The sequence below is a fragment of the Mustela nivalis genome (genome assembly GCF_964662115.1).
Source record: "Mustela nivalis genome assembly, chromosome: 3".
NCBI lineage: Eukaryota > Metazoa > Chordata > Mammalia > Carnivora > Mustelidae > Mustela > Mustela nivalis.
The window spans coordinates 76348695-76362385 of record NC_139022.1 but is presented as its reverse complement, the minus strand read 5'-3'; the positions used below and the strand labels follow the sequence as shown (position 1 = coordinate 76362385).

Genomic DNA, 13691 nt, shown 5'->3' with positions numbered 1-13691 from the left:
CTTCCCATTAAGATACAAAATACAAAAATAAAATAAAACAAAATTTTAAAAATCTTAAAATTGGTGTAAGTGCTATTCACATATTAGTCACTTTTATGGCCTCTAGGAGAAATTTTAAGTGCCAGTTAGAAAATGCTTGTATCTTGCTCTTGATATTGCCTGCTGTTCCTTGTAGAGGCACTCAAGAAGGAGGAACATGTATAAAGAAATCTGTGTTATTTGATGAAATCTTGGTATGTACAGTGAAGGTTTGTTTATGAGTTTAAAAAATCTTTTGCTACTGTAGGCTCTTGGTTAAATGAGTGATAGACCTCAGCCAAGGTTTAGAATGTCTTAGTTTTGTAGGTACTTTCTGGCATACTGCAAATCCCGGTGAAATCTTTAGTGGAAGAAAATCTTCAAATTTCCAAACTGCCAACATAAAGATTTCTTTTCTCTTCAGAGAGCATTAAGTCAGGATTTGAAAGTTTTTAGTGTATGTTTAAATGGCTTTATATTTCCCCCCCTTTTCTTTTTGACAGGAATCTTTTAGTCCAGCTATACAGCTGCACCTTGTACATCAAGCTCCATGTAATGTTCCTCCTTACCTCTCAAAGAATGAATCAAATCTTGGGGACCTCTTACTGGGCTTTCTTAAATATTATGCTACAGAATTTGAGTAAGTGAAACATCAGATTGTGTTTTATTCATTTACATATGTGAATGCTACACTTTTGGTTAGAAACTATACTTGTTCATTTCAGTGCTACAAACTTGTCTAGAAATGTATAATTTATAAAATTAAATATCTAATGATTAATTATTAGAAACTAAATAGATTTTTATATTCCTATCTAATGAAAAATGATAGTTCAGTAAGCCCAGTTTTATTTGATTTCAGTAGTGATCCTGTCTTATGTTTAGCTCCCTCTTTTCATAGTAGGGCCTAAATAAATCTTTGTGTTGACCCTGGATTGGTGTTGGATAATTTGAAGCACCTGCTTTTAGGAAGTTATAGTAAAAAACACATTTAAGACAAACTTGGAAACAGATCTATTTGATATCTGAATAGTTGTTAGTACATAAAAATCAAGGAATACTCTTTCCTTTTATTTTCCTTTCTTCTGAGTTATGTAAACTGGAAGGCTAAGTGTATAATTAGACTGGACTTAACTGAACGTTCCTAAGGGAGTTCTAGAAGTCCAGATAGAGTGGGTTTAGGAATTGCAGCTCTTCTGATCAATTTAGAAAAGCTTGAAGGGGAGGGGGGAAGAGCATATATGGCGAGAGGTAAAGAGGTGCCCTAAGATCACACAGCTAGTCAGGGGGAGGATTTCTGATAGTTTTGACTGTAAAATTCATACTCATAACTATGGTACTTTACTGTAGGATTGGTATTGCCTTATTTGCTATGATGCAATAACTCTAAAGAAACTTGACTCATAAGAGACGATTTGAAACATACGGCATGAAGGAAGTAATGTTGCTTAAATTCTTCAATGCAAATCTTTCACCAGATTGTTTTGTTTACAGTTGTGTCTCCATTATCTAACCCAGTGCTATAGAGTGGGTACTGGAAAAATTCATGCTATAAATAAATAATTTTGAAGCAGAGGGTAAGATTATAGACATGTTGCAAAGATCCTTAAGATGACTTAAAAATTACTGAATCAGGTTAAGAAAAAAAGTAGGAAAAGTGCTGGTGGAAAATAGTTCAGTAAGAATGAAGTTATAATAATCATCGTTAAAGATGCTTAGGACCAGAGTTTAGATGCTTAGGACCAGAGTTTATATCCAGGCAACAAGGATAAAAAGGAAGGAGCCTTCATTTATAAGATGAAAAGATTTCATGGTACAGAAGACTATAAAGGTTATTCTAGAGTCAAGATTTGTATGATGCTGCAGTAACAATAGCTGATGTTTCATGAATATTTACTTAGGGACCTACAGTATGCTAGTGATTCCTGTGTATTATCTCATTTAATCCTCATAGTAACCCCTTGTGAGGCTTAGGCAATTGGTGTACTTGAAACTTACCCATGGCAGTACAGCTCGATAGTGAGAGAACTGAGGTTCAGTCTCAGGTCTAACTCCAAAACTACATTCTTTTTTTTTTTTTTTAAGATTTTATTTATTTATTTGACAGAGGGAGATCACAAGTAGATGGAGAGGCAGGCAGAGAGAGAGGGAGAGGGAAGCAGGCTCCCTGCTGAGCAGAGAGCCCGATGCGGGACTCGATCCCAGGACTCTGAGATCATGACCTGAGTCGAAGGTAGATGCTTAACCCACTGAGCCACCCAGGTGCCCTCAAAACTACATTCTTAATTGTTAGAATATATCTGCATTGTCTTTTCTATTGTAAATTAGGGAAGTTTGCAAATAGGGAAAAGGATTCATAGAAAAGGTATATTTCTACCATGTATAGGTTAGGAATAGAGCCTCTAGTTACCAGTGCCTTGAAAGTCAGCTGCTTTGTTGGACTGAAACAAAATGACAAGATGGACAGGTTTGTGTATTAGTTTAGTATTAGCAGAAACTAGCTAGTTGTGATACTGGCTAGGATGCTGAGACTTAAAAAGATGTTTTGAACTTTTGGATGCATTTGTTATCACAATGGGTACTGATAGATGATTTAGGAGACACCTTTTCTTTGATCATACAGTACATTTGTGAAGTGTACTGTTGTTTAATACCAGATTTTTTTCAGAAATTTGATTATAGGGAGCACTGCCAAGAATGTAGTCATGGCAGTGAACTCGGTGCTGTGCAAAGGAATTCTGGCAGCTGTTAGAAATGTTTGTAAGATTTTCTTCTGAACCTTGAGACATTCATTTTAAAAAATTCTCTTTACTTAAAGACAGAACCAAGTGCCTGTTAAAGGGATGCTTGAGTATATGGTATAAGTGTTGCAGAAATTTTGTATGGCCATTTAAAAATTACTAGGATTTTCTTACCTACTTCACTCACAGCTTTCTCTTAACTCTTGCTGCTGAAAATTCTTAAAATGAAGCCAGGCTTCTAGAACTGCCTGGAAGCAGGGAACTGATAAATAAAAAAAAGATCAGGTTGCTCACAGAAACTAGGAAAAAATAACATCAGAATGTAATAATTTGTATTTTAACAAAACAAAATAAAATTTGAGTTTTAAATATCTTACAGACACCTAGGTACTACAGATTCTAGGAACCTTAAAAGGTTTCCTGTTTTGTAATCCTGTATATTCCCTGGATTCCTAATCACATGCCATTACTGCAGGTCTTATCTCTTACGTTAAAAATGGATGCCTACATACTTAAATACATTTTTTAAGAAGGAAGTTACAAAGGCTCAATTTTTTTGACTATCTCCTTTCTTACTCTGATTTTTTTCCCTCTCATTTAATCAGTAAATCATTGAGTGCCTACTATATAGCAAGCTTTTTTTTTTCTCTGCACCAGGAATATGGCAATTAACAAAATAGGCAAAAGTCTCTGTCTTCATGGGGCTTACCTTGTAGTATGTATTGTAGCATGGAGAGATAGACAATAAACAAATTGTTTAGTATATACATGAGGTTAGGGATAAGAAGGAAGTAATTTATAGTCTAAAAAGGAAGGATCATTGAGATAGGAGGAAAGCCAATAGAATATGTTGTCTTGGAATCGGAAGGGAAAAAATGTTTCAAGGGGGAAGAAATGATTAGCTCTGTCACATTTTTTGATGGATCAAGTACAAGATGAAAACAAAAAGATGACCTTTGCAATGTCGGTCCATGTGGACGCCACTGGGCCCTGGTCAAGGGCAATTTCTGTGGAAAAACTGGGATAAATAGCATCATTGTTGTGGCTCAAGAGTGAACAGGGACAAATTAAATACAGATAGGGTAGTGTATAGACACTAGTAATATGTAGAGTTTATATACTTGTAAAAGGGAGCAGAAAAAATGGAGTAAAGATTGGAGAGTTAAGTGGGGTTGAGTTTTTGTTTTGAGAAAGGAGAAATAACCTATCTTGATGGCAAAATTGATGATACCAGAAAAAGTAAATTGTTGAATAGTATGCTTCTTTGAATTAAGAAGGGTTGGAATCTAGAGCACAAGTGGAATGGAGAACAGATGATGTATTAATAATAATAAGAAAAAGCAGAGTATATGGATTCAAAGGAATGCCAATGAATTGATGTGGTGGGAGCTAGTGGAAACTTTTGGTTGCCTTAGGTTTTTTTAGTGAAACAGAGCATGGCCATCACCTGGGGATGATTGTGAGAGAGGAAATTTGAAAATTGAGGCAAAGTATGAATTGTCCTGTAGGAGAGTAAAGGAGTGAGTTAACTATGGAAATACAGTATGTTTGGTGGGTGTAGCATTTAGGGTCCTTTTGAGCTAAGTCATCATGAATTTAAAGTGAATTTAAAGTTAACATGAATTTAAAGGTCAGTATGGTTGCTTATTTTTCTCCAGCCACGTTGAGCTGCAGGGGAAAGGACTGAAGTAAACAAGGATTTAATTATGGTTGTATCTCAGCCAACTAAGTTGAAGCATAAGAGAGTTGTGGGTCAGGGGTGGGTATGCAAGCAAGTGATTTTAATAACTGACCATGGACCGAACATATTAAATTCAGTTTTGAAAATGTGTACATAGGGATGCATGTAGGACATCCAGCGGCAGTTTCCAATTGTGAGTTGCAACAGTTGTTGTAGAGCTTAGTAGCAAGGTCAGAGCTGGAGAAAAGGATTTGGGAAAGAAAGAGATTGTTAAAGCCTAGGAGGGGTACTATAGCATTAGAAGAGGATTGAGAGAGGCAAGGCCCTGATGGACACCAGCATTTAAGGGGTTAGGTAGAAGAAAGGATCAGGCAGAAGAATAAAACAAAACTCTGGGATTAGAGCAGAATTTTCTGTTTGCTTAAGAATTTTGAAAGCCCTGACAACATTTTCTTTTTGTTTGCTTCCCAGCCCTTAATAAAGCAAAACTGTATATATTTGTTCACTTAATTTGGCTACTCTTATTTAATATATGTAGTCACATATATTTCAGATTTTTCAGACCCATAATTTTGACTTTCTTTACAGGACTTCAATTTTTGTTTGTTATGTTCTAGTGTAAGTAAGCATAGTATTTTGAAATAAATATGTAGTCACAAAAAGAATGGTTAGAAGAGAGTTAATAGATCAGTAGCAATCCATTATTATTACTGAAGAAAAGAAGCAAATACCTTACCAACGTAGGGTTGGTAAACCCAGTTTTACATTCAAAAGAGTGTCATATATTATCAAATCTGTTTTAGATTAAATTAAACCCTGTATCTGCTCTTCTTTTCTGATACATTTCTCTTCTATAGACTGTATCTTATTTTACATTTTAGTTATTGAGTAATAATAACAGATTTTTACATGGCAAACAAATTATGGTAGAAAAATATGGTATGAATAAAAGGCTTGATTTGGGGCCTGTCTGTTTTAAAGAAAGAACTATATGGGGAAAATGTTTTTAAATTGCCATTTAGAAATTCTACATTTAAATTCACCTCGAAGAGTAAAAGTAGTATATATCAGTTATGTATATCAGGTTTTATGATTTCAGATACTAAGTAATTTAGAAATATTTAAAAGTGCTTTGAAAATGCAATAGATTGAATCAGTCCAAATAATAGTGATTTTAAAAATATATATATTTTTCTCTGTAAAGTACTTCAGGTGATAGAGTCACTTAAGTAATTACATTATTTGGGTTGATTATAGGTTGAAGCTTAAATGATACCTGTTCAGGGTTGATAAAGTGAATATTGGTATGTTACATGTTTCTGTGACCCAGTTTAGATCCAAGTATTGACATGTAATAAAAATTCAGGATTGGATTTCACATAGGTATGGTGGTGAGGAGAGTTCTTTGATTTAAGAGACTAAAAATTATAATTTAACAACAGGATTCTAAGCTTGTCTGAGGAAAAACCGGTCTATCCCTTTTTAACATAATCTTTCCAATTTTAATTTTATTGCAGATTTCAACTGTCTTATAAGTTCAGTGAGAAACAAGTGGTCTCAAGAAAAAAGTTAATTTTATTAGTGATACATATCTTAAGTGGTATAAAGTAGTACAAAGCATAATTCTGCTGTGATCATGTTTGGTTTGGGCATGTGATTTTATAACTCTCCCCTTGACATTGTTACTTTATTTTATTTTATTGTTGTAGTTATTACTTTATTTAAGTAACCTCTGTACCCACTGTGGGGCCTGAACTCATGACCCCAATGTCAAGAGTTGCTTGTTCCTTTTTGACTGAGCCAGCCTGGTACCCTTACATTGTTATTTTTAAAAAATTTTGGAAACACACCTGCACCAACAGAGCAGTGTACTTCTTTTCTCTTTGGAGTTTATACTAATGGAGCTGCTCTACATGAGATAGCTAAAACATGTTACTGTAATTAAAAACTGTTTCTCCTTGATAACCCGCTTAATTTTTAAAAAGCATAAATTCTGATACGATTCTTAAAGAACTTAAGGTTGTCTTTGCAAAGTATTTCTAAGTTGTATTCCTCATAAGAAAAAATAGAAAATCATACTTTGAGGATCCTTTTCAATTATCAAATTTCACAAGATGCAGTGTGGGTTTTTTTTTTTTTTTTTTTTTGCATATTTAAGATAGAGATTAATCAGTTTTTCAGAAAGAAATGCCATATTGGACCCTCAATTCTTCAGGATTCTGTTTTTTTTGGGGGGGGGGGTTCTTTCATCTGATTATAGAGGAAGGGTAAGATAAGTGTTGGAGTTGGAAGGTCCCAAACCTTGGCCTTTCTATTCTTACTGCAATGGGGACAAAGGTAAATATGGCTGAAACAAACAAACAAAAAGGCCTTAACTATTTCCCAGACTCATTTGTCTCTTGCATACAAGCTGAATGGTCATATGTTTTACAGTGTTCCTTGAGAAAAAGATAATTGTACTTGTGCAGAGCTATTATAATTGTAAAGAAAGTTTTAAAAAACAGAATGTAAGGTTAGTGCATACTAAAGACTGAACAGTTTACCTTCAGGCATGCTGAGAAAAAAATTGTTTTACTTGAATATAACTTTACGGTTAATAGCTACATCTGATATAAAACAATAACAGTATGTTTTCATAGAGTATTAATTTTTCCTAAAACAGCATCTACTGGCTTCGCTTGGGTAATTGTAAAATTTTCTCCCAAACCATACGTGGACATGCATTGAACAATTATTTAATGATACCAGAAAACAACGCAAGATTCCATCTCTCTTAACAAATAAAAAATCCTTACTGCGGTGCTAACAGTGAAAATAGTTTTTACATTTTTTGCTTATTCGTATTACTTCATTTATTCAATAAATATGTATTGAATGCCTACTTTATACTGAGCAGTTATTTGAACAGTGAAAAATACATAAATCAGCATCTTGGAGCTCCCATTCTGCTTTGGGCAAGATAAATAATAAACAGTAACATACTAAATAAGCACATTGTTAGCATGTAAGTGCTGTAAAGAAAAAAGAAGGGGAATAGGGATTGTGGTGCTGAGGGTCAAGGCAAATTTCAGTATTCTGTGAGAAAATTAGAGTGGAACTTAGTAACATATAGTAAATACAATAAATAAATACAGTAAAAGGGAAAATTAAGAAAATAGTTAACACAATTATGTTTTCTTCTTGTAGCTGGAACAGTCAAATGATTTCAGTTCGTGAAGCCAAAGCCATTCCCAGGCCTGATGGTATTGAATGGAGAAATAAATATATCTGTGTAGAAGGTAGATTTTCCGCAGCTACTCATTTACTATCTTGTTACCACCGTGGTACTAAGAGAATTACTTGAACAAGTTCAGTTTGTATTTCAGTTAAAAGTAATACATTTATATTCTGACTTACAAGTCTTTTAGTTACAAAATTTTTTTTTCTTCTGACTTTTTACTTAAAATTCCAGTTATAGTGTGTAGAAGTTAGTGTTTCAACACTTTTCATACAATACCTGATGCTCATTACAAGTGCCCTCCTTTATCCCCATCACCTATTTCACCCGTTCCTCTCTATCCACCTTCCCCTCTGGTAACCATCAGTTTGTTCTCTAGTTAGCAGTCTGTTTCTTGGTTGGTCTCTCCCCCCACCCCCAAATGTTGGTTTGTTTCTTAAATTCTACATACGAATAAAATCATATGGTATTTGTCTCTTTCTGATTAGCTCCATTCACATTGTTGCAGATGGCAAGATTTCATTCTTTTTGATGGCTGAGTATTTTCATTTAATTTTTAAAAGTAATTCTTTAGCTGTAAAAATAATATGAATTTAGGCATTTAATCTTCTAGTTCATAATATTTGGGCAGTCTTTATGCATCCCTCCTGCTTGTAGTTGTTTGAAGCTTAATTTCATGACTTGAAGGTGGAAAAAAATATCTTCATGTGATGGTTCTTACATTAAGATAAAGTGAGTTCTGGGGCGCTTGGGTGGCTCAGTAGGTTAAAGCATCTGCCTTCAGCTAAGGTCATGATCCCAGGATCCTGGTATCAAGCCCCACATCAGACTATCTGCTCAGCAGGGAGCCTGCTTCCTCCTCTCTCTCTGCCTGCCTCTCTGCCTACTTGTCATCTTTGTCTGTCAAATAAATAAAATCTTGAAAAAATAAAAAAAGATAAATTGAGTTCTTAGGAGCACCTGGGTGGCTCAGCTTGGTAAGTGTCTGCCTTCGGCTCAAGTCATGTTCTCAGGGTCCTGGGATGGAGCCCAACATAGGGCTCCCTGCTTGGTGGGGAGCCGGCTTCTCTCTCTATCTCCTGCTCTCCTTGCTTGTGCTCATGCTTGCTTGCTCTTTCTGACAAATAAATCAAATTTATAAAAAAAAGATAAAATGCGTTCTTTTAGGGGCGCCTGGGTGGCGCAGTGGGTTAAAGCCTCTTGCCTTCAACTCAGGTCATGATCCCAGGGTCCTGGGATCGAGCCCCGCATCAGGCTCTCTGCTCAGTGGGGAGCCTGCTTCCCTCTCTCTGCCTACTTGTGATCTCTCTCTCTCTGTCAAATAAGTAAATAAAATCTTAAAAAAAAAAAAATGAGTTCTTTTAAAATTAAAATGTTGATATTTAATGCAAGTTAGATTTTTATGAATAGAAATTTATTTTACTTTAAAAATTAAATGCCCTGAAGATAATCTGTTTTCTAAAATTGATTTACATGTAATTGAATATTTCTTTGAGTTGGTGCAAAATTGACTTCAATAAGTAAAATTATTCTTACAGATGCTAAATTGAAGACTTTTGTAAACCTTAAGGTAAAAAAGAATAAAGTGTTAAGTTCAGGGTTTGTAGGAAAACATCAAATTAAGAATATTTTAATCTTGGATTATATGCAACATCTTAAGAGTTTGTGAATATGAAATTAAATTTCCTGCTTTGGTGATTGGTTTGTTAAATTGCACAGTGGGTGTATATTATTTTAGTTACTTGCATTCTTTTGAATATTAAATACTTGTAAAGTGCTGTGTGTGATGTGATCCAGTAGCTTGGCATATGGCATTATGCTATTAAAAAACACAGGCATACCTTGGATATATTGTGAGTACTAATTTATTACTCACATAATAAAGTGAGTCAAATGAATTTTTTTTTGTTTCCTGGTGCATATAAAAGTTATGTTTACCCTATGTTGTAGTCTATTAAGTACACAATAGCTTTATACCTAAAATAATGTACATATCTTAATTTGATAAGGCTGTTGCTAAAAAATGCTACCCATTATCTAAATTTTCAACAAGTTGTATGGCTGATGGAGGTTCTTGCCTCAGTATTGATGGCTGCTGACTGATCAGGTTGATGGTTGCTGAAGGTTGAGTTGGCTGTGGCAGTTTCTTAAAATGAGGCAACAGTGAAGTTTGTTGCATCAATTGACTCTTCCTTTCACAAATGATTTCTCTGTAGCATGTGAGAGCATTTTACCCACAGTAGAACTTCTTTCACAATTGGAGTCAGTCCTCTTCAAACCCTGCCCCTGCTTTATCAATTAAGTTTATGTAGTATTTTTTTTTTTTTAAGATTTTATTTATGTATTTGACAGAGAAAGAGAGAACACAAGTAGGTAGAGAGGCAGGCAGAGGTGGGGAGGAGAGAAGCAGGCTTCCTGCTGAGTGGAAAGCCCAGTGCTGGGCTTGATCCAGAACCCTGAGATCATGACCTGAGCCAAAGGCAGAGGCTTAACCCATTGAGCCACCCAGGTGACCCAGTTTATGTAATATCCTTAATCCTTTGAATCCTTTGTTTTCTTTTCAGTATTGTCACCAAGAGCAGATTCTGTCTCAAGAAACCACTTTTTTGCTCATCTCTAAGAAGCAGGTCCTGTCCACTCAAGTTTTATCATGTGATGATAGAAACTCAGCCATATCTTCAAACTCCCCTTCTAATTCTAGTTGTCTTTCTGTTTCTACCACATTTGTAGTTACTTCCTCCACTGGTGTCTTGAACCCCTCAGAGTCATCCATTAGGGGTAGAATAAGCTTCTTCCAAACTACTGCTAATGCTGATATTTTGACCTCTTCCCATGAGTCACAGATGTTCTTGATGGCATTTAGAATGGTACGTCCTTTCTAGAAGGTTTTCAGTGGCCTTTACCCAGATCCATAGAGAAATCACGATCTGTGGCAGTTACAGCTTTACAACATATATTTCTTAAGTAATGAGACTTGAGGGGTGCCTGGGTGGCTCAGTGGGTTGAGCCTCTGCCTTTGGCTCAGGTTGTGATCTCAGGGTCCTGGGGTCGAGCCCCACATCGGGCTCTCTGCTTGGCAGGGGGCCTGCTTTCCCCTTCCCCTCTGGCTGCCTCTCTGCCTACTTGTGATCTCTCTGTCAGATAAATAAATAAAATCTTAAAAAAAAAAAAGTAAAAGTAATGAGACTTGAAAATTACTCCTTGATCCATGGGGTGCAGAATGGAGAATGGATATTGTGTTAACAGGCATGAAAACAACAATCTCATTGTACATCTCCATCAGAGCTCTTGGATGACCAAGTACCTTGTCAAGGAGCGGTCATATTTTGAAAGGAATTTTTTTTCTGGATAGTAGGTTTTTGTTTTTTTTTTTGTTTGTTTGTTTGTTTTTTTTTAAGATATTATTTATTTACTTGAGAGAGAGAATGAAAGAGAGCATGAGAAGAGAGAAGGTCAGAGGCAGAAGCAGACTCTTCCCTGAGCAGGGAGCCGGATGCGGGACTTGATCCTGGGACTCTGGGATGATGACCTGAGCCAAAGACAGTTGCTTAACTAACTGAGCCACTCAGGTGCCCCTGAATAGTAGGTCTTAAAATAATATGTTGTAAACAAACAGATGTGCTGTCATCAGGCTTTGTCTTTCCACTGATAGCACACAAGCATAATAGCTAAAGCAAAATTCTTAGGGTCCCTAAGGTGATTTTCAGAATGGTAAATGAACATTGACTTCAACTTAAAGTCATCAGCCGTATTAGTCCCTAATAAAAGAGTTCTCTTATCCTTTGAAACTTTGAAGCCAGGCATTGACTTCTCTCTAGTTATACAAATCTTAAACAGTATCTTCTAATATAAGGCTGTTTCATTTACATGGAAAGTCTGTTATTTAATGTGGCCATCTTTGGGAATTATCTTAGATCTTCTGAATAAATTTCTGCAGCTTCTACATCAGCACTTGCTGCTTCACCTTGCACGTTTATGTTATAGAGACGGCTTCTCTCCTTAAGCCTCATAAGCTGGCCTCTGCTAGCTTCAGATTTCTCTTCTACAGCTTCCTTACCTCTCTCAGCCTTCAGAGAATTGAAGAGAGTTAGGGCCTTGCTCTAAATTAGGTTTTAGCTTAAGGGAATGTTGTGGCTACTTGGTCTTCTATCCAGACCACTGAAACTTTCTCCATATTAGCAGTAAGACTGTTTCACTTTCATATTCATGTATTCACTGGAGTAGCTCTTTTCGTTTTTTCATTTCCGTGAGGAACTTTTTCTTTGCATGCATAACTTAGCTAACTTGTCCAAGAAGCCTAGCTTTTGACCTGTCTTGGTGTTCAACATGTCTTCTTCACCAAGCTTAATCGTTTTTAGCTTCTGATTTAAAGTGAGAGATGTGCATCTCTTCCTTTCACTTCACTTGGATACTTTGAGGGCATCATGGGATTATTAATTGGCCCAATTTCAATACTGATGTGTCTCAGAGAAAATAGGGAGGCCAGAGCAGAGGGAGCCAGACGGGGCAGTGGTCACTGGGTGGAGCAGTCAGAACACACACAGCATTTCCTAGCCCATGAACAATTATAATAATGAACAATTGATATTGTATAAAATGAACAATTATAATTAATGAACAATTATAATAATGAACAATTATAATAACAGCCTCAGAGATGGCTGATCACAAATCACTGTATCCGATAAAATAAGGATGAAAAGTTTGAAATATTATGAGAATTACCAAAATGTGATAGAGACAAAGAAGTGAGCAAATACTGTTGGAAAAATGGCACTGCTAGACTTGTGCAACATAGGGTTGCGATAGACCTTCAATTTGTTTAAAAAAAAAAAAAAAGCCCACAGTATCTGTGAAGTGCAATAAAGTGCAGTAAAACAAAGTATCATATACTGTGACAGTAAACTCCTTTAAAAATAGCCTTCTTGGGACGCCTGGGTGGCTCAGTTAGTTAAGCGGCTGCCTTCGGCTCAGGTCATGATCCCAGCGTCCTGGGATCGAGTCCCACATCGGGCTCCTTGCTCGGCAGGGAGCCTGCTTCTCCCTCTGCCTCTGCCTGCCATTCTGTCTGCCTGTGCTCGCTCGCTCTCCCTCTCTCTCTGATAAATAAATAAAATCTTAAAAAAAAAAATAGCCTTCTTAAGCAATCAAATACACACACAAACACACAGACACACACACATGATATTTTATGGGCCTGCTTAAATTACTTGACAAATCTGGAGTTAACTGCTTCATCAGATTTCCTATTCTTCCACACTTTTTCTAGGCTTTTCCCCTCCATTACATTTCATTTCCTTTCTCTCTAGTCATATTCTCTTTCATCTTTAGAGCACACGTAGGTCATCCTTAAAAAATACTCTTGATTCTACTGGCTCTTGTACTTTTTTTTTCTCTTTTACAGTGCCAGAATTCTTTTTTAATTTATTTTTATTTTTTAAGAAGGCTCCACACCGAAGGTAGGGCTTGAATGCAGGACCCTGAGATAAAGACCTGGCTGAGGTCAAGAATCAGATGCTTAACAGACAGAGCCACCCAGGTGCCCCCTGTGCCAAAATTCTTAAACTCGAGTCATTTTAACCTACTTTCAGCATGATTTCAGCCATCTTATCTCATTTTAATGTCTTTAGTTATCTTCCTTTTCTCACTAGCATCCTCAGTTTACCTGTCTTCTCATATAGATAGTTTCCTAATGTCTACATATGGGCTCTTCTCTCTTAACTTGTGGGTGAAGAGTTAGTGGGTTGGGGATGAAGATGTGGAAGGTAATGTTGAAGACACACACACATATAAATTTTTCCTTTGTTCTCTTTCTGTCTTCTGTGCTTGCTATCCTGTTTCTCTCTCTCCTTTTTCTGCCAAATTTCTCTTGCATGTTTTTGTACTAACTGTATCCTTTTCTAAACCACCTACTTACACCATAACTGCATTGTTTTCTATCCTCATGAATATTAAACCTGTACTTTCAGAGGTACCCCTTTCTCCTGCAGTACAAATCTGTGGTCTTTTTTTTTTCCATTTTATTTTATTTCTT

The 13691-nt window shown here is 36.1% G+C and overlaps 1 protein-coding gene across 14 annotated transcripts in view; it reads left to right on the top strand.

The window, feature by feature from the left end:
* Window positions 1–13691, top strand: part of TENT2 (terminal nucleotidyltransferase 2) — a 68264-nt gene that overhangs the window by 50668 nt on the left and 3905 nt on the right. For all 14 annotated transcript variants that reach the window (XM_082724799.1, XM_082724788.1, XM_082724793.1 and 11 more), the window contains 2 exons: window positions 522–658; window positions 7627–7718. In XM_082724799.1, coding sequence (XP_082580925.1) covers window positions 522–658; window positions 7627–7718 — 229 coding nt within the window. The remainder of the gene's footprint in view (window positions 1–521; window positions 659–7626; window positions 7719–13691) is intronic.